General features: G+C 43.6%; 1 protein-coding gene and 1 long non-coding RNA gene across 5 annotated transcripts in view; one reads left to right on the forward strand and one right to left on the reverse strand.

Moving 5' to 3' along the window:
• Positions 1-27,324, forward strand: part of LOC139549141 (uncharacterized) — a 35,138-nt gene extending 7,814 nt beyond the window's left edge. The window contains exons 2-4 of one of the 3 annotated variants that reach the window (XR_011669836.1): positions 20,925-23,713; positions 24,369-24,719; positions 25,712-27,324. Coding sequence is in view for 1 of the 3 variants with exons in the window: in XM_071359294.1 (XP_071215395.1) it covers positions 23,660-23,713; positions 24,635-24,719; positions 25,712-25,815 (243 nt within the window). In the remaining 2 variants the exon portion in view is untranslated. Of the gene's footprint in view, positions 1-20,924; positions 23,714-24,368; positions 24,720-25,711 lie in introns of those variants that run through there. The other 2 variants (XR_011669835.1, XM_071359294.1) reach the window with 2 other exon arrangements.
• Positions 579-15,401, reverse strand: LOC139549142 (uncharacterized). 2 transcript variants are annotated; one of them, XR_011669838.1, is made up of 3 exons: positions 15,253-15,401; positions 15,057-15,105; positions 579-2,245 (listed from the first exon to the last, which is right to left on the reverse strand). It is a non-coding gene; the product is annotated as an uncharacterized lncRNA (long non-coding RNA). The 2 variants fall into 2 exon arrangements; XR_011669837.1 differs by lacking the exon at positions 15,253-15,401 and having other exon boundaries at positions 15,057-15,246.

Raw genomic sequence — 27,324 nt, forward strand, 5'->3', positions numbered from 1 at the left:
AGGCTGCCAGTTGCCCATCCCTACACTAGAGGAACCAAAGGAGACTTTTACATTCCTCTACTCTTATTGAAAACAGTTAGATGACATGCAAAGTGCCTTCCTCCCCTAAGCCACCCAGTGAGAAGAGCCCTGTACCATCTTACCTCCAGGGGCACTGGCGCATCCGAGTTTGACGGATCCCGTCACTTTGGGATCCAAACAATGGCAATCAAATTAATGCGCTCTCTCATGTCATCGGGGACGATAGCATGGCAAACCAGTCCAATTAATAGGGGATAACAAAGAGGAGCAGATTAAGTTACTTATATAACCCAGAGCCCTGTTTTGAGAAGATGACAAACCCCCGTGTTAACAAAAATAATCTGCGGTTAATTCCCTCACGAAAAAAAGGGATCATCCATCCACACACACACCAGATAATCTGACAGTGGTGGAGTAATGGACACAGTGCTTTGTGCTGTTCACTGGGATGAGAGAAGAGATGGAGGATTTAAGAGCTGTTCAGGCGTTGAGAAGATGAGGGTGCATTAGGGGAATCTGATGCCCTCAGAATGGACATTCTATCCCAGTGCTTAATTTTTTTAAAATTTTTATTTTTTTATTTCACCTTTATTTAACCAGGTAGGCTAGTTGAGAACAAGTTCTCATTTGCAACTGCGACCTGGCCAAGATAAAGCATAGCAGTGTGAACAGACAACACAGAGTTACACATGGAGTAAACAATAAACAAGTCAATAACATGGTAGAAAAAAAGAGAATCTATATACAATGTGTGCAAAAGGCATGAGGTAGGCAATAAATCGAATAATTACAATTTAGCAGATTAACACTGGAGTGATAAATCATCAGATGATCATGTGCAAGAAGAGATACTGGTGTGCAAAAGAGCAGAAAAGTAAATAAATAAAAGCAGTATGGGGGGTGAGGTAGGTAAATTGGGTGGGTAGTTTACAGATGGACTATGTACAGCTGCAGCGATCGGTTAGCTGCTCGGATAGCAGATTTTTAAAGTTGTTGAGGGAGATAAAAGTCTCCAACTTCAGAGATTTTTGCAATTCGTTCCAGTCGCAGGCAGCAGAGAACTGGAAGGAAAGGCGTCCAAATGAGGTTTTGGCTTTAGGGATGATCAGTGAGATACACCTGCTGGAGCGCGTGTTGCGGGTGGGTGTAGCCATCGTGACCAGTGAACTGAGATCAATCAATTTCAATCAATTTTATTTTATATAGCCCTTCGTACATCAGCTAATATCTCGAAGTGCTGTACAGACACCCAGCCTAAAACCCCAAACAGCTAGTAATGCAGGTGTAGAAGCACGGTGGCTAGGAAAAACTCCCTAGAAAGGCCAAAACCTAGGAAGAAACCTAGAGAGGAACCAGGCTATGAGGGGTGGCCAGTCCTCTTCTGGCTGTGCCGGGTGGAGATTATAACAGAACTATGCCAAGATGTTCAAAAATGTTCATAAGTGACAAGCATGGTCAAATAATAATCATGAATAATTTTCAGTTGGCTTTTCATAGCCGATCATCAAGAGTTGAAAAACAACAGGTCTGGGACAGGTGGCGGTTCCATAACCGCAGGCTGAACAGCTGAAACTGGAATAGCAGCAAGGCCAGGCGGACTGGGGACAGCAAGGAGTCACCACGGGCGGCAGTCCCGACGCATGGTCCTAGGGCCCAGGTCCTCCGAGAGAAAGAAAGAGAGAAGGAGAAAATTAGAGAGAGCCAAGATTTTCAAAATTTCCATAAATGACAAGCATGGTCAAATAATAATCAGGAATAAATCTCAGTTGGCTTTTCATAGCCGATCATTAAGAGTTGAAAACAGCAGGTCTGGGACAGGTAGGGGTTCCATAACCGCAGGCAGAACAGTTGAAACTGGAATAGCAGCAAGGCCAGGCGGACTGGGGACAGCAAGGAGTCACCACGGCCGGTAGTCCCGACGTATGGTCCTAGGGCTCAGGTCCTCCGAGAGAAAGAAAGAGAGAAGGAGAAAATTAGAGAGAGCCAAGATTTTCAAAATGTTCATAAATGACAAGCATGGTCAAATAATAATCAGGAATAAATCTCAGTTGGCTTTTCATAGCCGATCATTAAGAGTTGAAAACAGCAGGTCTGGGACAGGTAGGGGTTCCGTAACCACAGGCAGAACAGTTGAAACTGGAATAGCAGCAAGGCCAGGCGGACTGGGGACAGCAAGGTGTCATCATGCCCGGTAGTCCTGACGTATGGTCCTAGGGCTCAGGTTCTCAGAGAGAAAGAGAGAACGAGAGAATTAGAGAGAGCATACTTAAATTCACACAGGACACTGGATAAGACAGGAGAAGTACTCCAGGTAACCAACTGACCCTAGCCCCCCGACACAAACTACTGCAGCATAAATACTGGAGGCTGAGACAGGAGCGGTCAGGAGACACTGTGGCCCCATCCGAAGAAACCCCCGGACAGGGCCAAATAGGAAGGATATAACCCCACCCACTTTGCCAAAGCACAGCCCCCGCACCACTAGAGGGAAATCCTCAACCACCAACTTACAATCCTGAGACAAGGCCGAGTATAGCCCACAAAGGTCTCCACCACAGCACAAACCAAGGGGGGGCGCCAACCCAGACAGGAAGATCACGTCAGTAACTCAACCCACTCAAGTGACGCACCCCTCCTAGGGACGGCATGAAAGAGCACCAGCAAGCCAGTGACTCAGCCCCTGTAACAGGGTTAGAGGCAGAGAATCCCAGTGGAGAGAGGGGAACCGGCCTGGCAGAGACAGCAAGGGCGGTTCGTTGCTCCAGAGCCTTTCCGTTCACCTTCACACTCCTGGGCCAGGCTACACTCAATCATATGACCTACTGAAGAGATAAGTCTTCAGTAAAGACTTAAAGGTTGAGACCGAGTCTGCGTCTCTCACATGGGTAGGCAGACTGTTCCATAAAAATGGAGATCTATAGGAGAAAGCCCTGCCTCCCGCTGTTTGCTTAGAAATTCTAGGGACAATTAGGAGGCCTGCGTCTTGTGACCGTAGCGTACGTATTGGTATGTACGGCAGGACCAACTCGGAAAGATAGGTAGGAGCAAGCCCATGTAACGCTTTATAGGTTAACAGTAAAACCTTGAAATCAGCCCTTGCCTTAACAGGAAGCCAGTGTAGGGAAGCTAGCACTGGAGTAATATGATCAAATTTCTTGGTTCTAGTCAGGATTCTAGCAGCCGTATTTAGCACTAACTGAAGTTTATTTAGTGCTTTATCCGGGTAGCCGGAAAGTAGAGCATTGCAGTAGTCTAACCTAGAAGTAACAAATGCATGGATTAATTTTTCTGCATCATTTTTGGACAGAAAATTTCTGATTTTTGCAATGTTACGTAGATGGAAAAAAGCTGTCCTTGAAACAGTCTTGATATGTTCGTCAAAAGAGAGATCAGGGTCAAGAGTAACGCCGAGGTCCTTCACAGTTTTATTTGAGACGACTTTACAACCATCAAGATGAATTGTCAGATTTAACAGAAGATCTCTTTGTTTCTTGGGACCTAGAACAAGCATCTCTGTTTTGTCCGAGTTTAAAAGTAGAAAGTTTTCAGCCATCCACTTCCTTATGTCTGAAACACAGGCTTCTAGCGAGGGCAATTTTGGGGCTTCACCATGTTTCATTGAAATGTACAGCTGTGTGTCATCCGCATAGCAGTGAAAGTTAACATTATGTTTTTGAATGACATCCCCAAGAGGTAAAATATATAGTGAAAACAATAGTGGTCCTAAAACGGAACCTTGAGGAACACCGAAATGTACAGTTGATTTGTCAGAGGACAGACCATTCACAGAGACAAACTGATATCTTTCCGACAGGTAAGATCTAAACCAGGCCAGAACTTGTCCGTGTAGACCAATTTGGGTTTCCAGTCTCTCCAAAAGAATGTGGTGATCGATGGTGTCAAAGGCAGCACTAAGGTCTAGTAGCACGAGGACAGATGCAGAGCCTCGGTCTGACGCCATTAAAAGGTCATTTACCACCTTCACAAGTGCAGTCTCAGTGCTATGATGGGGTCTAAAACCAGACTGAAGCATTTCGTATACATTATTTGTCTTCAGAAAGGCAGTGAGTTGCTGCGCAACAGCTTTTTCTAAAATCTTTGAGAGGAATGGAAGATTCGATATAGGCCGATAGTTTTTTATATTTTCCGGGTCAAGGTTTGGCTTTTTCAAGAGAGGCTTTATCACTGCCACTTTTAGTGAGTTTGGTACACATCCGGTGGATAGAGAGCTGTTTATTATGTTCAACATAGGAGGGCCAAGCACAGGAAGCAGCTCCTTCAGCAGTTTAGTAGGAATAGGATCCAGTATGCAGCTTGAAGGTTTAAGGCGGCACTTTACCTAGCATAGCCTTGTAGATGACCTGGAGCCAGTGGGTCTGACGACGAACATGTAGCGAGGGCCAGCCGACTAGGGCATACAGGTCGCAGTGGTGGGTCGTATAAGGTGCTTTAGTAACAAAACGAATGGCACTGTGATAAACTGCATCCAGTTTGCTGAGTAGAGTATTGGAAGCTATTTTGTAGATGACATCGCCGAAGTCGAGGATCGGTAGGATAGTCAGTTTTACTAGGGTAAGTTTGGCGGCGTGAGTGAAGGAGGCTTTGTTGCGGAATAGAAAGCCAATTCTTGCTTTGATTTTGGATTGGAGATGTTTGATATGAGTCTGGAAAGAGAGTTTGCAGTCTAGCCAGACACCTAGGTACTTATAGATGTCCACATATTCTAGGTCGGAACCGTCCAGGGTGGTGATGCTAGTCGGGCGTGCGGGTGCAGGCAGCGAACGGTTGAAAAGCATGCATTTGGTTTTACTAGCGTTTAAGAGCAGTTGGAGGCCACGGAAGGAGTGTTGTATGGCATTGAAGCTCGTTTGGAGGTTAGATAGCACAGTGTCCAAGGAAGGGCCGGAAGTATATAGAATGGTGTCGTCTGCGTAGAGGTGGATCAGGGAATCGCCCGCAGCAAGAGCAACATCATTGATGTATACAGAGAAAAGAGTCGGCCCGAGAATTGAACCCTGTGGTACCCCCATAGAGACTGCCAGAGGACCGGACAACATGCCCTCCGATTTGACACACTGAACTCTGTCTGCAAAGTAGTTGGTGAACCAGGCAAGGCAGTCATTAGAAAAACCGAGGCTACTGAGTCTGCCGATAAGAATATGGTGATTGACAGAGTCGAAAGCCTTGGCCAGGTCGATGAAGACGGCTGCACAGTAATGTCTTTTATCGATGGCGGTTATGATATCGTTTAGTACCTTGAGCGTGGCTGAGGTGCACCCATGACCGGCTCGGAAACCGGATTGCACAGCGGAGAAGGTACGGTGGGATTCGAGATGGTCAGTGATCTGTTTGTTGACTTGGCTTTCGAAGACCTTAGATAGGCAGGGCAGGATGGATATAGGTCTGTAACAGTTTGGGTCCAGGGTGTCTCCCCCTTTGAAGAGGGGGATGACCGCGGCAGCTTTCCAATCCTTGGGGATCTCAGATGATACGAAGGAGAGGTTGAACAGGCTGGTGATAGGGGGTGCGACAATGGCGGCGGACAGTTTCAGAAATAGGGGGTCCAGATTGTCAAGCCCAGCTGATTTGTATGGGTCCAGGTTTTCAGAACATCTGCTATCTGGATTTGGGTAAAGGAGAAGCTGGGGAGGCTTGGGCGAGTAGCAGCGGGGGGGGGGGCGGGGCTGTTGGCCAAGGTTGGAGTCGCCAGGAGGAAGGCATGGCCAGCCATTGAGAAATGCTTGTTGAAGTCTTCGATTATCACGGATTTATCGGTGGTGACCGTGTTACCTAGCCTCAGTGCAGTGGGCAGCTGGGAGGAGGTGCTCTTGTTCTCCATGGACTTTACAGTATCCCAGAACTTTTTGGAGTTAGAGCTACAGGATGCAAATTTCTGCTTGAAAAAGCTGGCCTTTGCTTTCCTGACTGACTGCGTGTATTGGTTCCTGACTTCCCTGAACAGTTGCATATCGCGGGGGCTCTTCGATGCTATTGCAGTTCGCCACAGGATGTTTTTGTGCTGGTCGAGGGCAGTCAGGTCTGGAGTGAACCAAGGGCTATATCTGTTCTTGGTTCTGCATTTTTTGAACGGAGCATGCTTGTCTAATATGGTGAGGAAGTAACATTTAAAGAATGACCAGGCATCCTCAACTGACGGGATGAGGTCAATATCCTTCCAGGGTACCCGGGCCAGGTCGATTAGAAAGGCCTGCTCGCAGAAGTGTTTTAGGGAGCGTTTGACAGTGATGAGGGGTGGTCGTTTGACCGCGGACCCGTGGCGGATACAGGCAATGAGGCAGTGATCGCTGAGATCTTGATTGAAGACAGCAGAGGTGTATTTGGAGGGCAGGTTGGTCAGGATAATGTCTATTAGGGTGCCCATGTTTACGGATTTAGGGTTGTACCTGGTGGGTTCCTTGATGATTTGTGTGAGATTGAGGGCATCAAGCTTGGATTGTAGGACTGCCGGGGTGTTAAGCATATCCCAGTTTAGGTCACCTAACAGAACAAACTCTGAAGCTAGATGGGGAGCGATCAATTCACAGATGGTGTCCAGGGCACAGCTGGGAGCTGAGGGGGGTCGGTAGCAGGCGGCAACAGTGAGAGACTTATTTCTGGAGAGATACATTTTTAAAATTAGAAGTTCGAACTGTTTGGGCATAGACCTGGAAAGTATGACAGAACTTTGCAGGCTATCTCTGCAGTAGATTGCAACTCCTCCCCCTTTGGCAGTTCTATCTTGACGGAAAGTGTTATAGTTGGGTATGGAAATCTCAGAATTTTTGGTGGCCTTCCTAAGCCAGGATTCGGACACGGCAAGGACATCAGGGTTGGCAGAGTGTGCTAAAGCGGTGAGTAAGGCAAACTTAGGGAGGAGGCTTCTGATGTTGACATGCATGAGGCCAAGGCTTTTTCGATCACAGAAGTCAACAAATGAGGGTGACTGGGGACATGCAGGGCCTGGGTTTACCTCCACATCACCCGAGGAACAGAGGAGTAGTAGGATGAGGGTGCGGCTAAAGGCTATCAAAACTGGTCGCCTAGAGCGTTGGGGACAAAGAATAAAAGGAGCAGATTTATGGGCGTGGTAGAATAGATTCTGGGCATAATGTGCAGACAGGGGTATGGTGGGGCGCGGGTACAGCGGAGGCAAGCCCAGGCACTGGGTGATGATAAGAGAGGTTGTATCTCTGGACATGCTGGTCTCAATGGGTGAGGTCACCGCATGTGTGGGGGGTGGGACAAAGGAGGTGTCAGAGGTACGGAGAGTGGAACTACAGGGTCCATTGCAAACCAAAACAATGATAATGATAACTAGCCTGAACAACAGTATGCAAGGCATATTGATATTTGAGAGAGACATACAATAAGGCATAAAGTGATTGCAGGTCTTGATTGGGAGAGCTAGCTAAAACAACAGGTAAGATAACAGCAGCAATAACAGGGTGCTAGTCTAACACAGCAACAACAGGTAAAAATGGCGACGACTAGGCAGAGAGGGTCGGATTAACTACACACAGATCCTGAGTTAAAGCACAGAGCCGACAGATAAAACACAAATAAACAGAATGGAGTACCGTGAATTAATGGACAGTCAAGCATGCATCAGCTATGTAGCCAAGTGATCATAGTGTCCAGGGGGCAGCCGTAGATGGAGCAGGGAGGCCTCCACTAAGCTAGCACGCGGCGTTTAAAGTTAGTAGCCCGGGGGGTGGTCTGCTCAGACGGAGGGGGTCTGCTCAGACGTGGTCGTGTCGACAGAGAATCCAAGCCAGATGGCGATGGCGAAAGAGAGGTTGTGAATTGTAGAATTGTGTTTGCTAACTGGTGCTAGCTTCGTGGCAGTGGCGCTAGCTGCGCTAGCTGCAAGCTAGCTGTGAGGATCAGAAGTAGTGGCTCAGGGATTACGGCAGGAATCCGGCGTTGTTGTCGAGAGACAGTCCGATGCTGGTAAATTGGTGAGTAATATCCAGGCTAATAACAGGGCTGGTGTCTGTGCAGAAGGTAAAAGCTACTAGCAGCGGCAAAAAAATGGCTAAATTAGCTTGTAGCTGGTATTGTAGCCCAAGAATTCGCTGGTAGACCTCTTCAGCTAGCCGGCAGATGGGCCTAGCTCGAGGCTAGCTCAAGGCTAACTGGTGCTTTCTTCGGGACAGAGGTGTTAGCCAGTAGTAGCCACTCGGTTGCAGCTAGCTAGCTGTGATGATACGGTGTAATTGTCCAGAGCTTGCGTCAGGAATCCGGTGATGTGGTAGAGAAAAAGCAGTCCTATATGCTCTGGGTTGATATCGCGCTTGCAGACTGGCAGGTATTGGCCCGGTATTGAAGCTGGCTGTGTCCGAGTTGAGGGTGAAGACCGCAGCAGTGGCTAACTGACTACTAGCTAGTAGCTAGTTATCTGGCTAGCTTCTGATTGGGGTTACGGTTCTCAAGTATAAAAAAAATAGCAGGTCCGTACCACATTGGGTGAGGCGGAATGTAGGAATGTATATTCAGTTCCTAGATGGAAAGTGAAATTAAAATATATACGAAATGTATACGAAAAATACGAAGACTATTTACACGGGACAGGACAAGGACAAAGACACGTCCGACTGCTACGCCATCTTGGATTCGAGACCATAGGTTTACATACACACCAATAATTGAGGAGAGCTACTTTAGTACAGGACAATCACCATGGTTAACCACCATCACATGGCACAACCATTGGACATCATCACATCCTGCTTTTGAACGCACAACGCCTCCTGACCTGAAATCAAGGGACCGTAGTGTTCCGTTCAATTATGACTAGATGAAACTCAAAACAATGCTTGCACAGCGGCCTCATCTCCCACCAATGAAATGTATGCATGAATACAAATACGTCTCATGCGATGCTCTCAACTCAGCAGTTCTCTCAAGCATGAAGAACATGCATGTGTGGAAAAGCTTAACAGTGCTGGTATGTCAGTTCAACAGAGGAGGGTGTAAGCAAATTGAGCTGAATAGACCATGTTCAGGGCATACGTGATCAAAGTGAGTAGGAAGATGTGTGTGTGTGTGTGTGTGTGTGTGTGTGTGTGTGTGTGTGTGTGTGTGTGTGTGTGTGTGTGTGTGTGTGTGTGTGTGTGTGTGTGTGTGTGTGTGTGTGTGTGTGTGTGTGTGTAAGAGCGAGTATGTGAGCAGTGGTTGAAAAAGTACCCAGTTGTCATACTTGAGTGGAAGAAAAGATACCTTAATAGAAAATGACTCAAGTAAAAGTGAAGGTAATCCAATAACAAGTCTAAAACTATTTGGTTTTAAATATACTTAAGTATCAAAAGTAAATGTAATTGCAAAAATATACTTAGGTATCAAAAGTAAACGTAAAAGTATAAGTAATTTAAAATTGCTAATATTAAGCAAACCAGACGGCACCATTTTCTTTTTTTTTTTTTAAATTTACTGATAGCCAGCGACACACTCCAACACTTAGACATCATTTACAAACAAAGCATTTCTGTTTAGTGAGTCCACCAGATCAGAGGCAGTATGGATGAGCAGGGGTGTTCACTTGATAAGTGATGAATTGGACCATTTTCCTGTCCTGTTAAGCATTCAAAATGTAACGAGTACTTTTGAGTGTCGGGGAAAATGTATGCAGTGAAAAGTACATTTATTTTCTTTAGGAATGTGGTGAAGTAAAAGTTGTCCAAAATATAAATAGTAAAGTACAGATAACTCAACAAAATACTTACAGTTGAAGTCTGAAGTTTACATACACTTATGTTGGAGTCATTAAAACTTGATTTTCAACCACTCCACAAATTTCTTGTTAACAAACTATAGTTTTGGAAGGTCGGTTTGGACATCTACTTTGTGCATGACACAAGTAATTTTTCCAACAATTGTTTACAGACAGATTATTTCACTTATAATTTTCTGTATTACAATTCCAGTGGGTCAGAAGTTTACATATACTAAGTTGACTGTGATTTAAAGAGCTTGGAAAATTCCAGAAAATGATGTCATGGCTTTAGAAGATTCTGATAGGCTAATTGACATCATTTGAACCAATTGGAGGTGTACATGTGGATGTTTTTCAAGGCCTACCTTCAAACTCAGTGCCTCTTTGCTTGACATCATGGGAAAATCAAAAGAAATCAGCCAAGACATAAGAAAAAAAGTTGTAGACCTCCACAAGTCTGGTTCATCCTTGGGAGCAATTTCCAAACGCCTGAAGGTACCACGTTCATCTGTACAAACAATAGTACGCAGGTATAAACACCATGAGACCATGCAGCCGTCATACCACTCAGGAAGGAGATGCGTTCTGTCTCCTAGAGATGAATGTACTTTGGTGTGAAAAGTGCACTCAATCCCAGAACGACAGCAAAGGACCTTGTGAAGATGCTGGAGGAAACAGGTACCAAAGTATCTATATCCACAGTAAAATTAGTCCTATATCGACATAACCTGAAAGGCCGCTCAGCAAGGAAGAAGCCACTGCTCCAAAACCGCCATAAAAAAGCCAGACTACGGTTTGCACCTCACATGGGGACAAAGATCGTACTTTTTGGAGAAATGTCCTCTGGTCTGATGAAAGAAAATAGAACTGTTTAGCCATAATGACCATTGTTATGTTTGGAGGAAAAAGGGGGATGCTTGCAAGCCGAAGAACACCATCCCAACCGTGAAGCACGTGGATGGCAGCATCATGTTGTGTGGGTGCTTTGCTGCAGGAGGGACTGGTGCACTTCACAAAGTAGATGACATCATGAGGAAAGAAAATTATGTGGATATATTGAAGCAACATCTCAAGACATCAGTCAGGAAGTTAAAGCTTGGTCACAAATGGGTCTTCCAAATGGACAATGACCCCCAAGCATACTTCCAAAGTTGTGGCAAAATGGCTTAAGGACAACAAAGTCAAGGTATTGGAGTGGCCATCACAAAGCCCTGACCTCAATTCCATAGAAAATTTGTGGGCAGAACTGAAAAAGCGTGTGCAAGCAAGGAGGCCTATAAAACCTGACTCAGTTACACCTGCTCTGTCAGGAGGAATGAGACAAAATTCACCCAACTTATGGTGGTAAGCTTGTGGAAGGCTACCTGAAACGTTTGACCCAAGTTAAACAATTTAAAGGCAGTGCTACCAAATACTAATTGAGTGTATGTAAACTTCTGACCCACTGGGAATGTATTTGGCTAAGGTGTATGTCAACTTCCGACTTCAACTGTAAGTAGTACTTTAAAGTATTTTCACTTAAGTACATTACACCACTGACTGTGTGTGTGTGTGTGTGTGTATGAGTGTGCAGTTGACATTTTTAGAAGTGGGTTGAAACAAGTCTGTGTACCCCATCCTTTCTCCCCTCGCTCCAGGCCAAATCCAGCCACTTGTCATGTTCCGAGTGCATTTCCCTGGTCAGGGGCTCTTCAATAAAAGATAACACACGTCCATTTTATTTCCTGTACGTTTTTGTCAGTGAATGTTCTGAAAACAAATTGTGGACAATATGGCTCACCTCAAGAGTAGGCTACACACCGAGACATGCCAAATCAGTGAGAGTGGACTTTAAGTGGGTGGATAGACTGGTGTGATGTAGAAAAGCCCATTGTTGTCTCTGTCACGTCATGAAGACATCCTTTCACCCTCAAGGACATTTAGATGGACAATTATAATCCCCCCAAAATCTGTCAATGTTGGAAACTCATCACTACATATAGTACTTTACACTTGTCATCTGGGGTAATCTATGTGTAGAAAACTGGGTCAGCGCTTTTCCCTATTTGTTTTGTGTATACTTTCGGTCACATTGACAGTTTAGACAACAGAACGCCACACTATTTGCCCCCACAGCTCATCTCTTTCTAGCTGAAGCTGCATGAAACATACAATATTTATATTCCACATTTTTTAACAATAAATATGCCTAAGACTCTATTGTAGACTGATGCCTTTTCTCTTGCTGATGCTCTTACCTTTAAAATGTGTCCCCTACTTTGTTTTGAGGTGCACTACTAAAATGGGACGAACAGTTCTGCAACTGATTACCTATCGCTCAGACAGATGTTACAGAGGGGAGAAACATCTGCTTGCTCTGCAGCCTTTTCCCCTCGCTTCTCAGAAGGGGCAGGGGAGATAAGCCACAGCCGCTTCTATTTCCTCTACATAACAGCACTTTAGAGCTGGCTAATTACACTGTAAACTGTCTGGTTTCGGTGAAAGGGCTCTGTACTGTAACAAATTGGGCTTGTTTTTGTGGTTAATGTATTTTTAACACCCGCCCTGTCATAAATGTATGACGGGTAGAAGGAGCTGTGATGATGCTGTTAACATGTGAGAGAGTTGGTCCATTGTTTCCCAGCGTAGAATGTCATTACATAATTGGTACCTTGAATATTTTAGCTTCTTTGTGACGGCATCCATAATTCATGTTAATGCAGGCACAACAGGCTGGTGGTTACATATAAAAGTCCTTATTTTCCTTTCTCTCATCTTTCCTTGTTTCTCACTCTTTAAAACACGATGCTGACTAAATAATAGTAAAAGATTTACAATTACAATGTACCCTAAAGCCTAATGTATCAAAATAAAATACTTTTGCAAGTACAAGTTGTTGTTTCAGGTCCCGTGTGGCTCAGTTGGTAGAGCATGGCGCTTGCAACGCCAGGGTTGTGGGTTCATTCCCCACGGGGGGACCAGGATGAATATGTATGAACTTTCCAATTTGTAAGTCGCTCTGGATAAGAGCGTCAGCTAAATGACTTAAATGTAAATGTATTTTCAAAATACATGAGCAATTTCCCCCCTTAACCTCAAATATATTCTCAGTAATGGTAACAAAAATGTTTGACTTGCTATGACTGTGATCTATGGTTGTTCATCTACTTTAGTTGAATGCACTGAATGTAAATCGCTCTGGATGCTAAATTACCTAAATGTAAATGTAAATGACCACTAGCAAAGCATGCTGGGTATTATTGTTCTAATGAGCTCCACCGCCAAATAATAACACATTTGAATGACTAGAGATGGGCAAAGATAAATTAAAATGTATCTTATAAAATACCGTAAAGAAATTATAAAAATAAAATACTAAATATTGTTGTCAACAGTACATTTTTTAAATACAGAAAATATATTTAATGTAGGCAACAAAAAAAAAATCTATTTCAACTTATTTTTTAAATGGACCATATGTAATGTTTTTTATCAGGACTGCTGAAAAGTATTTAGAAAATACAAAATACAGTTCTCTAGAGTATATTGTTATAAAATACACTGAACTGTAGTTCAAGCCAGTGAAATAAAAATGGCAAAATACTCAAGTTACTTAAATACGTATTTCAAATACATGTAGCATAATACTCCCCATCTCTGATTAGTATGACCCCACACCTTCTCCAAGATGAGCTCCCTTCATCCCCCGATTCACGATCGGCTCTTTTCATGTGTCTCCATCTCCTCTCAATCAAGTAATATTACATAAGATCGTAATGCAACTACCGCTCCATTGCCTGATTAGCCACCTTTTCTCCCCTTCCCTGAATGGAACAGAGAGTTTAAACTTATTAGTCCATCAGAGCCAAGGCCCACAGCAATGTCAGGATGTCTATTGTGCATGTCAGGAGTCCATCGTGTCAACTGTCTTTGCAGGGCTTTACACATTAGTGTAATAATGATATTATTTGCAAGGGGGGGATGCTGGGGAAATGGTGACTTAGTGTGGCTGTACACATGTCAGATCCAAGGTTGGGACTGGGACCAGGTGGACTTTGTTTGTTGGGGCTTTAGATTCCCAGAGAGTTAGCTCTAAGCGACCACATCATTGTAGATTGACCTTAATCTGTTTACTTAAATCCCACTGCTAAATGATAGACTCACCCCTATTCCTCTGCATCCCTTGCCCCTCCCTCATGCAGACCAGACCAACACAACCATGACTTAGTCTCTCTGCACTGGTCCAATCGCTGCTCAGTGCCGTCTGAGTCCAGCGCTCTCCTTTTAAATCCCCCTCTCTGTGGTGAATCAGCACTCGCAGCGCAGCCCTCCGGTGATACAGCAAGTGGTAGAGAAGTCTACTGAAACAGCCTACAGTAGGTACTCACTCCTTCTCTCTCTTCTTTTTCCCACTCTCTCCCCCTCCTCAAATATTACGTGTTGTCCCCATCACCCGTTCCCCTGGGTCGACTCTCGACTTTGTGTGTCTTTCGTTGTCCCTGCATCCTCTAACATAACTCAACTTTGTACTTTGCGTGTTTGGCTGACAGTGTGGCGTATGCGGTTCACAGTGCAGTCAGTTTCACTTGAAGCGGCTCTTGCAGAGCATGTTTGGGACATGCTAAACAAATTACGATTGGTGCATGTGAATTGTGAAATGCATTGGAAAGTTAATGGTGCATGGCAAAATGACCTAGGCTTTTAGCCTTCTGAGCTGGTTGACTAATGACCTGACTCTCATGACAGACTTTACATGGTGGTATTAACATTTAAGCTGATATAACCATTTTTGCTGGGTTGACAACGGTCCCATTTATGTTAGTTATTTCTCTCCCGTGAGAGTGGAGACGTGGTAAATAAATCATTAGACCAGGGATTGCGTGTTGATCTTTAAATGTTGTTCTCAGAATTATTCTGACACATCCCCATGTTTTAAGATGTTTGGAATTAGAAGCATGACTTTGCACACAAAATGTAAACAAACAAGACCAATAGGTCACAACTGCTAGTTGTCTTACTCATTGATGTTGCGATACAATATGGGGTAACGAGGATAGATAGTTAAACTACAACCATATATAGATATTTAGTTATTTCTGGCTCAGTCTTTACTACGAAAACAAAAAGGGGAACTACAGGCACTCAAATCTCTTAAAAGGCCTTCCTTTATTCTCTGAAAAATCTTGGCACTTTAATTAAAAAAAAAACATTTTAAGAGGTTTATGGAGATTTTGTAGCTTCTTCTTTTTTTACAACCAATTCAACAAAAAAAAATGTAACAGGAACTTTATACAAGGGTCCAGAAATGTTTGTTTTTGAGAAACTTTTTTTTTGAGAAACTTACCCACAACCAGCAATACATTTCCTCATCCTCGTTGTGCGTTATGGGGGCTCTGAAAAAACGAACAAACGCTCCAAAAACACCCAAATACACCTCACTCAAAAAAGCTGCAGGTCTTTACATGTTGTTCACATTAAATTGTGTCATTCCAAACATTTCCCGCAACGTTATATCCATTTTGTGCGACGCGAGCCGTTACCTTTACCCAGCTGTCCATTCTCAGAGTAACCTGCTGCTACAGGTAACTGCCAAAATAAAGGAAACACCAACATGAAGTGTCTTAATTGGGCGTTGGGCCACAATGAGCTACCAGAACAGCTTGAATGTGCCTTGGCATCGATTCTACAAATGTCTGGAACTTCCTGTGTGGATGCGCCTGCTTTTAATATACTTTGTATCCCTCATTTACTCAAGTGTTTCCTTTATTTTGGCAGTAACCTGTAGACTGGACAGGGAGGTATCACTCGAGTCGCAGCTAAATTGAATATAACGTTGCGGATAAGGTTTGTAATGGCACAATTTGTACATGTGTACAACATCTAAAGACCTGTTTCACTATACTGACAGTGTTTCCGTTTCTAAAATGACGTATTTGGGTGTTTTTGGAGCATTTGTTCATGTCTTTTCAGAGCCTCCATTTATGAGGAAATGAATCGCTGGTCAGGGTAAGTTCCTAAAAAAACAAGTGAAAGCAACAACAACAAAAAGTGTCTGGACCCCTCATTTACTCAATTGTTTCCTTTATTTTGGCAGTTACCTGTAGTCTGAACAGAGAGGTATTGCTCGAGTCACAACAGAAATAGAAATGTGGTAGTAAAATAGCAAACTTCTCCTTTGAAAGTTGCTTGGAAATGATTGTTCCTAGTCTAAATTGCATCTTAGTTCTTCTTCTTCCCTGTCATCGCTATTGCAAGAAAGAGTATCTGGAGCACAGCACTTGAGTGGAGACAGATGATGAACCTCTGTGGCAAGAGATCACTTAAGTGCTGCTATGCATACGTGAATAACTATGACGTTCAGGATGTTTTATAGATATGTTCCCTCATCCTTCACACAGGCCTCCTCTGTGTGACCATGTGAGTTGCTATTTTCTATTCTCTCTTAGAAGATGATACCTAAACCATCTGGATATTGGATTTTGGATATCATCCAATCCATATCGGATATTGCCTTGGATATTATCTTGCATAATACAAATCATTTTCCACTGTGAGAAAGGTCCTTGTTTAGAACTTTCGCTTTGACACCATGGGCTGTACCCGAGCCTTAGATTAGGTTTCGTGATCTGCACTGATAATTGGTGAGGTGAGGGAGACGTTATCAGACCGACTGGTCATTAAAAGAAGAATTGAACGGTGAACTCTCACCCTGCCTCCACTTCAGTGACAACGTCCTCGGACAACTCTTCCATCCAAACGCGACAGGGCACATCACCTCTGGTTGCTTTTAAACCAAGTTAAGGAGTAAGGTCTTTAGGCCCTTCGTGTGCAGTATATAGCTCATGTATGGATGGAATGACACCTTCAGAAGCCTCCCTGGAACCTAAGCTGGTTATTCTCTCTGCCGAAAGGAGCTATGAATATCCAGTGTCCTACTCTTTATGGGTTTCTGAATGCTGTGGCGTATCACCAGAGCTTTATTTGGGACCCAGATGTTTGTTGACTGTGATATATGTTTTGGTGGACAGTTCATCTTTAGTTGCCTCAGTGGAACACATTTTTGACACAAACTTCAGCACACCTGATACCATCAACTGTAATCATTTGTCTGGTGAATAGTATTTGGATAAACGAAAAATTGCAGTGCTAGAGGCGTCACTACAGACACTGGTTCGTTCCCAGGCTGTGTCACAACCGGCCGTGTTCGGGATTCCCATAGGGCGTCGCACAATTGGCCCAGCATCATCCGGGTTAGGGGAGGGTTTGGCCGGGGTAGGCTGTCATTTTAAATAAGAATTTGTTGTTAACATTTATTTAACTAGGCAAGTCAGTTAAGTAAAATCATGGAAAACAACACAGCCGCGGGGCCTGTATGTTATTAACTTCAACATTTATTGTCCCTGTCATGACACCACACCTCTCTGGTGGCCCTGAGGTGCCCTTACCTGTGTGTTCCGCCCAGGGTTTAATAGCACACTGAAATAGAACTGGAATGACATAATCAAAGAAATGATTTTTATTTAGCTGGGATCTCCTCTCGTGTTGTGACAGGAAACAGAAGCTTGTCAGTTAGGCTCCCCAGCCTGCCAGTGAATGCTTGGCTCTTTTCCCATTGCCTTGTTAGAGAGTATTAATTACAACTCCTAACAGCGGTCGCTATTGATGAACCTCAAGTCTTAATTTGCTGCTTCCTTCTGTCTGCTTCAATGGGTTTCTCATTGGCCTCTAGGGACAGACAGAGCTCATTGTGAGCCAATCAAAGTAATTTGTGTCATTCCCTCACTGGGCCTGTGTCTCTGCAGTCTTTCACAGTAGCTCAGAGCCTTAGACACATCCTCACCATTGAGAGGCATTGGGCAGGTTTCCATTAACCCAGGTTTATTTGACAAAAGCAATCATTGCGACCCGTGTAATGGAAACGGCAGATATAGGAGACATTTTTGAAAGATTGACAACATTTTTATCCTTTCCACAGGGGTGGATTTGTTGTCTAACTATTTATTGCGACAAATTATAATGGAAACTGTTTTTCGAATAAATTATGATTGTCAAATTCTTTAGAAGGTTGGTTGGGCATGTGATGTCATAAAATAATTATAAGCTAATTTACCAGATATTACCAGATATTGAAAACCAGTCAATATCTGGTGTGACCAACATTTGCCTCATGCAGCATGACTCATATTCTTTGCATAGAGTTAATCAGGCTGTTGATTGTGGCCTGTGGAATGTTGTCCCACTCCGCTTCAATGTCTGTGCGAAGTTGCTGGTTATTGTCAGGAACTGGAACAGGCTGTTGTACACGTCGATCCAGAGCATCCCAAACATACTCAATGAGTGACATGTCCAGTGAGTACAGTGGCTTGCGAAAGTATTCACCCCCTTGGCATTTTTCCTATTTTGTTGCCTTACAACCTGGAATTAAAATGTATTTTTGGGAGGTTTGTATCATTTGATTTACACAACATGCCTACCACTTTGAAGATGCAAAATATTTTTTATTGTGAAACAAACAAGAAATAAGACAAAAAAACTGAAAACTCCCAAAAGTCAATACTTTGTAGAGCCACCTTTTGCAGCAATTACAGCTGCAAGTCTCTTGGGGTATGAGTCTCTAGACTGAAACAGATTTCCACCAAGAATTTCCGTGTATTTAGCATCATCCATCATTCTTTCAATTCTGACCAGTTTCCCAGTCCCTGCAGATGAAAAACATCCCCACAGCATGATGCTGCAACCACCATGCTTCACTGTGGGGATGGTGTTCTCGCGGTGATGAGAGGTATTGGGTTTGCTCCAGACATAGCGTTTTCCTTGATGGCCAAAAAGCTCAATTTTAGTCTCATCTGTCCAGAGTACCTTCTTCCATATGTTTGGGAAGTCTCCCACATGCCTTTTGGCGAACACCAAACGTGTTTGCTTATTTCTTTCTTTAAGCAATGGCTTTTTTCTGGCCACTCTTTCGTAAAGCCCAGCTCTGTGGAGTGTACGGCTTAAAGTGGTCCTATGGACAGATACTCCAATCTCCGCTGTGGAGCTTTGCAGCTCCTTCAGGGTTATCTTTGGTCTCTTTGTTGCCTCTCTGATTAATGCCCTCCTTGCCTGATCCGTGAGTTTTGGTGGGCGGCCCTCTCATGGCAGGTTTGTTGTGGTGCCATATTCTTCCCATTTTTAATAATGGATTTAATGGTGCTCCATGGGATGTTCAAAGTTTTGGTTATTTGTTTATAACCAAACCCTGATCTGTACTTCTCCACAACTTTGTCCCTGACTTGTTTGGAGAGCTCCTTCGTCTTCATGGTGCCCCTTGCTTAGTGGTGTTGCAGACTCGGGCCTTTCAGAACAGGTGTATATATACTGAGATCATGTGACACTTAGATTGCACACAAGTGGACTTTATTTATCTAATTATGTGACTTCTGAAGGGAATTGGTTGCACCAGATCTTATTTAGGGGCTTCATAGCAAAGGGGATGAATACATATGCACGTACCACTTTTCCGTTTTATAATTTTTTTAAACAAGTAATATTTTCATTTCATTTCACCAATTTGGACTATTTTGTGTATGTCCATTACATAAAATCCAAATAAAAATCCATTTAAATTACAGGTTGTAATGCAACAAAATAGGAAAAACGCCAGGGGGATGAATACATTTGCAAGGCACTGTATGCAGGCCATGGAAGAACTGGGACATTTTGAGCTACCAGGAATTGTGTACAGATCCTTGCGACATGGGGCAATGCTTTATCATGCTGAGGTGATGGCGACAGATGACTGGCACGACAACGGGCCTCAGGATCTCGTCGCGGTATCTCTGTGCATTCAAATTGCCATCGATAAAATGCTATTGTGTACTTTGTCCATAGCTTATGCCTGCCCATACCATAACCCCATCGCCATCATGGGGCACTCTGTTCACAACGTTGAAGTTTATTCATCCTTATAAAGCACACTTCACTAGCGTGCCAGTGGCAATCGAAGGTGAGCATTTGCGCACTGAAGTCAGTTAAGACACCAAACTGCAGTCTAGTCAAGATCCTGGTGAGGACGACGAGCACGCAGATGAGCTTCCCTGATACGGTTTCTGACAGTTTGTGACAACACTACACAACTTTAATTGTTGTTCAATTGAAACTTTGGTGGACACCAAGTTCTCCCTGATCACTCTTCCTGATAGGAGGTGTAGTGGAGGTAGCCCGGTGGTTCCTCCTGGTTCCTCTCTCTTCTTATCAGTGGCAGATGGGAGTAAGAGAATGATGACAGTGTCCCCTCCTGATGGATCGAGCCTGTCCCTGTGGAGACTGTGGGGGCAATGAGGCGCGGGGACAAGGAACAGCTAAATGATTGAGCCATCACTACGTGCAGTTGTCCCGTCTGGCTGGTCCAGCCATATGTTAGAGCTGGGTGGGCCAACTCAGACTTAGCTGATAAATGGATGTGTGTTTTAAGCCAGGCAAGGTGAAAAGGGGTGAAGAAAACAAACCTGGCCGTGTCCTCGGAACGTTCCTCCAAATAACAACAGGAACACTCTTGTCTGGTGAATCATTTAGCTAGTTCAAGGCTGCACATTTGCAAGATTCACAAAAAAAAGCCACAGCAAATATATTTTCTGAAATCCCGTAGGTGGTTTACTGCACCTTTTAAATTGTTCATGGGTTTTAATCGTGAGTAGTATAGTTTGACTCGGTAAGTTATTTGTGGGACATCTTCTGTACAAACACTGGTGAGTCCCATAGGAGAGAGGGAGACAATGCCTGACTGGTGTATAATATAGGTCATGCAGCTGTGATCGTCAGAATAGGACACAGGGTAGAAACGCCACAGTGACTAACCAGATGCTCTGGATTGTTCTTGTTCCCCCGTCTGCCCTCACAGCACTGAGGGTATTTCCGTTCACATCCTACAGTTCACATCGTACATGGGATGTTCCCAAGTACCTATATGCACGTCTCTCCGACATGTTTCTATTCTCATCTCCCTCTATCGATTCCACTTGATGTACCCTTTTAAAACACATTTAGTGTTCAGTACTTCATTAATTGAGTGGTGGACCATTTTATCAACCTTATGATACCTGTTACCCTCCAGATGCTATTTTTGGACAAAGGGTTTACAGAGCTACTGTACATATAGCCTATCTCTGATATGGCATTATCCTGGCCCTGATTCAAGTCATCTTCTCATCTCTCTCCTTCTTTTGTCCCTCAGCATTATCCGGCTGTGAGTGGGGCCTTCATGGATTCCCCGTACAATGGCAACACGTCCCTCCAGACCTCCACCTCCAACCTCAATGCCAACTTCTCCCGGCCGACCGAAGCGGAAGAGGAGGGCAAGTACTCCAGCGACGCCATCTGGCTTTGGGTAGCCGTCATTGCAACCATCGGCAACATAGTAGTGGTAGCAGTGGTTTGCGCCTGTGCCTTCTAAGACCCGTTAGTTACAAGCACACAGCCGAACCTCCCTCTTGCCACCTTTTCCCCCTCAACCTATCCTTGTATTCATTTTCATCTTGTATGTGTCCATCCATAATATTAAAGCCAAGGCCCTGTTCTGAGGGTCGACGGAATATGATAGTGAAAATATAGGGATTGATTTAACTGATGTTCTGTAGGACTATGAATGCATTTTTAAGTCTAGGAATGAGAGAGGAACAATCCTCTGGAGTTACCATACTGTATCTTACCTAAAGCCTATGTCTCCCACTGTGTTATTTTTTTAATGAGAAACGGGGAAGTGAGCTGATGTGGGCTGTGCCTTTGTATAATGAACATTTTGTAAATGAGTTATGGAAATGGACATTATATAAAGCAGCTGAGTGAGCCTCCCTTCTGCTTTCCTATCGGAGGGCTCCCCAGAGGTCAGCCTAAAGGATTAGGGAAGTGTACAGCTGTGAGATCCCCTCTGCCTGTGAATCTGAACAGAACAACATATCTTTGTCTGGTTGATGTCATGTGCCTGTTTGTCTGAAATGAATGTGTTGATGTTGCTGTCTTGGTCCAGGTCTCTCTTGAAAATGTGATTTTTATCTCAATGAGACTAACCTGGTTAAATAATGGTGATATAAATATACACCAAATCAGCGGTCCTCGTTGTGGTTGGCCACTGTCTCAGAGACCAGTGGAGAGATATGTGACAGATGGTGGCTGGTAGGGGTGCCGAGGGGACAGCGGAGGGGCCCAAGGCAGACTTGGCAGTACCCCCAGTACCCTGTGTTCTTTCCTGCGACTCCTGCACCCCTGCACTACCATTCACCATTACTGCTCTGTCCTGTCCTCATCAGCCTCTGTGATAGAAATCTCCCCAAGCACTTTATAAAACCCAATAAACCTGGGAGCTTTCTTCCATTTGAACTGCAGTGTTCAGTGCCCACCTGTTGCATCTCTGCAGTGGCTGTAGACCTGTGCCAGTTTAACTATGCAGTGATGACATCCCACTGGGCACACACTGGTTGAATCAAAGTTGTTGCCACGTCATTTCACTGAAATGTCCCCACTGGGATAGCTGTGGATAATTGTATATAAGTGAGACCGATGTATACAAACACAGTGTCACCCACAAGCCAAATGAGGGAATTAAGTTGTCAGCACAAATCTTATGTTATACCACCCCTGCGGACATTATCTGCAATTACGGAGCCACCAATTACATCGCACTAAATCATTGAGCCACCCACCATGACCAGACTATCCCAAATGATCAGACCGCTGCTACGAAGGCCCCAAACTGTTGAGCTAGCAATTAAATGATTTTGCTCCTGTCATAAGAAACCCCATTGCTGTTAACATTAGTTTTTTGTTGTTGTTGTGCCAGGCAGGCAGAATCTCACATTCACCTCAGATTGTCTCCCAGTAGACTAGTGTGTGTAGGTGGCAGCCTCCCCAGTAGTTCTGTGCTGTGCTGTCTCCCATGCACCCAGGGGAGTAGGGCCACAGACTTGTCAAATGGCAGGGCTGTAATGAGATGTAATGCCTCTCTCTCTCTCTCTATCTCTCTGTCTCTCTCTCTCTCTCTCTCTCTCTCTCTCTCTCTCTCTCTCTCTCTCTCTCTCTATCTCTCTGTCTCTATCTCTCTCTCTCTCTCTCTCGCTGTCTCTATCTCTTTCCTAAAGTGAACACTGACCTCCCAGTTGTGCTGCGGTGATCAGAGCAGATCTGATCCCTGCTGCACTCGGCTGCTCTGAACAAAGATAGTGCTTCAAAGTGCATTTTTAGAGTGTGACTTCCTCATTTAATCAGCACTCGTTGTGATTTAAAGGGAGAGGAGGAGGAGAGAGGAGTGACTGCATGGGATTTGATTTATAACAGCCAACTTCCATGACATCGCTTTGAATTACAGGACTTTTTTTGAAGTACAATGTAAAATAGATTTTTTTTAAATTGAAACCAACGAAGTGGAATAAAAGGGTTTAAGATGGAGAGATTTAAGATCAAAAGTCTGGCTGAGACATCACTTCACACAGCTAATTGCCCTGATCTCACTGTACAGTAGAGTTAATGAAAACAAGAGACAGATTCATCATGGCATCTCTGAGCGGTCCTTTTCAGGTTCCTTAGAGAGCTTAGTCAGAAGAAACCTGTGGGAACAGTAATGTCTCTTACAATAAACAACGAACCAAAAAAACGCTCGTTTTTTATTGCACAGTATGGGGTCATAAGTATCTGCTGGCAATAACTCAAGATGACGCTAACAAGTTAGTATTATACATCCCCACTATATGTAGTTACTTTAATACTATTCTGAAGCAACATTCATATGAACTAGGTGAGGAATCCCAGTTAGCTATAATAGGAATTTCTTCTACCCTTGTGCCGGCTCTGTGCTTTGACGTGGGACTGGTTAAGGCTCAGGTGCCCACTGTCTACGGCTCGAATTATGTGCCTGAACTGACTAACACAACTCCTACCCATCAACTGCTTATTGACCATGGACGCCCCTTGACCACCATGGATGATGGTCCTCCTACACACGACAAGACGTCATCACAGCCTCAAGCCCAGGTACCGTATGAACCAGTTTGCAACGTCACTTAGGCGCGGTTCACCGAACACAGACGAATTAAGCTAATCCTGGACTTAAAAAAACATTCAGATGGAGATTCTCTATTGAGCTTAATGTTTATTCCAACGCTAGGCTTAACCTGTGTCCGGGAAACTGCCCTTTACTGTTTTTAAGATTTGTTTTTAATTACTGCCTCCAGGTAAAAGGTGAATTGTTGTGCTATACAGTATGCATCTGTCTGTTAAAGGGAACAGTTATTTTTTTAGTATTGGGGGAACTTGGAGGGATGCTTCACTCATAATCATATTTGTTTTTATGTACTGTTTCTTTATTTCTATAAGTCAACATTACTTCCGTCGTACTAAGTCTACTGTAGATCTTGAGTTTAAACATTCCGTTAAGCATGTCGTCTCCTTATTCGTTCTAATGGATTAATAGTACATCTCAATACGGTGGTAACTGAGAGCATGTGTAGACTTGTGATCATGTATCCTCTACTGCATTATATGATAAATGTCACATTCATAAAGAAATACGACTATGACAAAACTCTGGTAGACCCTGCCAGTTACAGCTGTTGGGGGAGACGTGGCCATAGGGTGCTCCCTCCACCAACAGATGCATTTCACCACGTTTGACTTCCTCCCTCCATAGGCCCAGAGGGGACTGCTTAATTACACCCCATAGAGCACTGCACGTTCCATCCTCCTTCTCCTTTCCCCTCTGTTCTCGCTCCTTCCACCCCCATCCATCCATCCATCCATCCATCCATCCATCCATCCATCCATCCATCCATCCATCCATCCATCCATCCATCCATCCATCCATCCATGCAGAGCACTAGACCGTGGTGTCTGCGTTGGCACTGACCTCTGACCCGAGGCAGGGCACCTCATGCCCACATGCCTCTTCCTTCCCAGGCAGCAAGAAATAGTCCGGCCGTTGCTGGGGAAATGGGCGAGTCACTCCTACGAGAGGAGAATTGTAGGAGCAAGGAGCAGCTGGGTATATAAGCGAACACACACACACAATGTAAATGTGCCTTTCCGTAACATGGTTGTGATGACAATGCTATGATGTCATTACGTGCTCTCAGGGTTTGTATGTGTTCGTATCTTTCAATACATTTGAAATGTTTTACACCATTTTTCTCACCATGGTTATAATTAGCAAATGAGAAAAATGTATAGGGGCCATTAAAAGTGGAGCTAGTCTTCCTGGGCTAAATTAGTTACGCTTCAATTTTGGGCTCTATTCAATCTTTATCGCTGAAGCGGTACCGATTGCGCAATAGAAATGTAAAGGTCATTTCCATATGAGCCTACGTATGCAGCCTTTACCAAGAATGCAGTCTCCACTAACATTGCCTTTAAATTTCAATCACACTGCAACGCTGAACTTCCTCGATACGGATTGAATAGAGCCCCGAGGCTAATATTCTCTCCAATTACACTAGTTATAATTTAGCTGTAATTAATAAGCACCGTATTGCCTAATGTCACAGTTATTCACACACAGTCAAACATGCTTACTGCTGAGGTATAGCCCTAGACTATGTTACATAAATATGCTGCCCCACACTAACTTGGAAGTTCTATAATTCATAAGCATGATGGTCTTTGTAAATATTTAATAGCTCATGAATACAACATTTCACATATTGTGATATACCCATGTATGAATTGACAAATGACCTAGCGGGGTAATGAAAATATAGTCAGACTTCAGTGGGTGTCTCTATATGTTGTTGCTATGGTAACACCCTCCATAGATCACCTCACTTTTGTGGTGTTCTATTGCTCTGGGTCCTAAGCATCCCAGCTCTCATCCTCGGCGGAGTGTTGCCTTACGCAACGGGGCTACGCTGCATGTTTGTTTAGTCGGAGATATGAGAAGGCTTCTTGACTTTAATGCTGCCGGACATCATATGCGCTCCCTTCCCTCCTGATTCACAGCGGCCCCCTTAACCCGTGGCTTGTTTGTGTTTGTCTCTGCAGACTCCCAGGAATTGCCCATCCTTCCTCGGCCCCCGGGAACATATTGGCTCATTAAAGCAGACTTCCTGTATCCTCAGTACAGCAGAGACAGTATGGGTGACTAGGGACTGTGACTTTTATAAAAGCACCTATAGGGAACACATAAAGACTACATGGGGGCTAGGAGGGATATTATGGAAGAGGTGGGACTTATTCATGACTTCAACAAATAATACCATATCTTATCCAAGGTTTCTTGTAGTTGACTTTATTTGGAATGTGCTGTGACTCATAACACTGAAAGAACATAGAAAGTGAAACCACACTAGGAAAAGAGCAACTTTCCTTCTGGAGTCCTGTACGTCTTGTTTTGAAATGGATTTCTGACAGCGATTCACACATTCATTGCAATGAATGAATGGATATACATCCACTTCGTTGACTCTGGACACTTGGATTCTACTTTTCTGTGCATCCAGTTGCAGGGTTGTACGTTCTGATACCTCCCTGTCGGTGTCAGGGTTACCGCTATGAAATACTGATTATCAAAAGGCTATTGGCTAAATGCAGTCACTGTGTTAGTTAAATTCATTCACAATGTTCATTCACAAAAGCATTCTATAACAGTTACTTCATACAAAATACTGCACAGAGTCACATTACTGCAATGTGTTTTAAATGACATTTCTAGGGGGGGGGGATACTTATTGTCTTGACTTTCCATAAATATTTGGCCTACATTCCTTTTTTACAAAAGGAAGTGAAACATTAGGGTTTTCTTTTGATTTCACTGTGTGTAATCATGATTGCAGTGTACAGTATAAGCACTATGAAAGTTATTGAAACCCGTTTTTATTTTGAACCTGATATTTGAGGCTCGTTATTATTTTGTTCCCATGCTAGATTAACCAAAACACACACACACACACATTGTGGCTTGCATTACAGGAGCCAGGATTCAAGACGTGTACCTTATAAGGATAATGGTTGTGTACACGTCAGTAAATTAGACCAGCTCTGTTGTTCATATGTTAGTCCCAACATCCAAGCCATGTGTGCATGCTCATTGGAAAGACATCTTCATATGGAAAACACTGAAATGCAGCTGATGCGAGACCACATGACAGTTCAACAATGGTCATTTTCTTGTGTTTTCAATTTCTATTGTGATATTTTGATTTAGTATAAGCTTACTTACTTAGCTTGTTTGCATGTGTTGGATTACTTTCATCCCAACATTTTGTTAGTTGACTACTCTGCAAGCTGCGTTCCAGTAAGGGATAAATAATGTCAAATTCATGATCTTATTTGATGGAATATTGATTGAATGATGAATTACTTTGTACATGAACAAATATGTAGAACTAATGTTTATTCGTTTGAGGAATATTTTTTGTAAACTTTTTATCGATCGTGTACTTTTCCCCAATGTTTTAGTAATTCAGTCAGCGCAGAAACATTGCTGCTACAAGTCTTGATGTATTTATTTGATATTTTCACACACTTGCAAGCGAACAGAAAAGCTTAGAAGTAAACGTGTTTTTACCTGCATAATTAAAAATCTATATTGTCTGTTAACCTCATGATTTACCATCCTTTATAATTCAATTAAATTGATAAGAATGTGAAAATGA

The sequence above is a fragment of the Salvelinus alpinus genome, chromosome 22 (genome assembly GCF_045679555.1).
Source record: "Salvelinus alpinus chromosome 22, SLU_Salpinus.1, whole genome shotgun sequence".
NCBI lineage: Eukaryota > Metazoa > Chordata > Actinopteri > Salmoniformes > Salmonidae > Salvelinus > Salvelinus alpinus.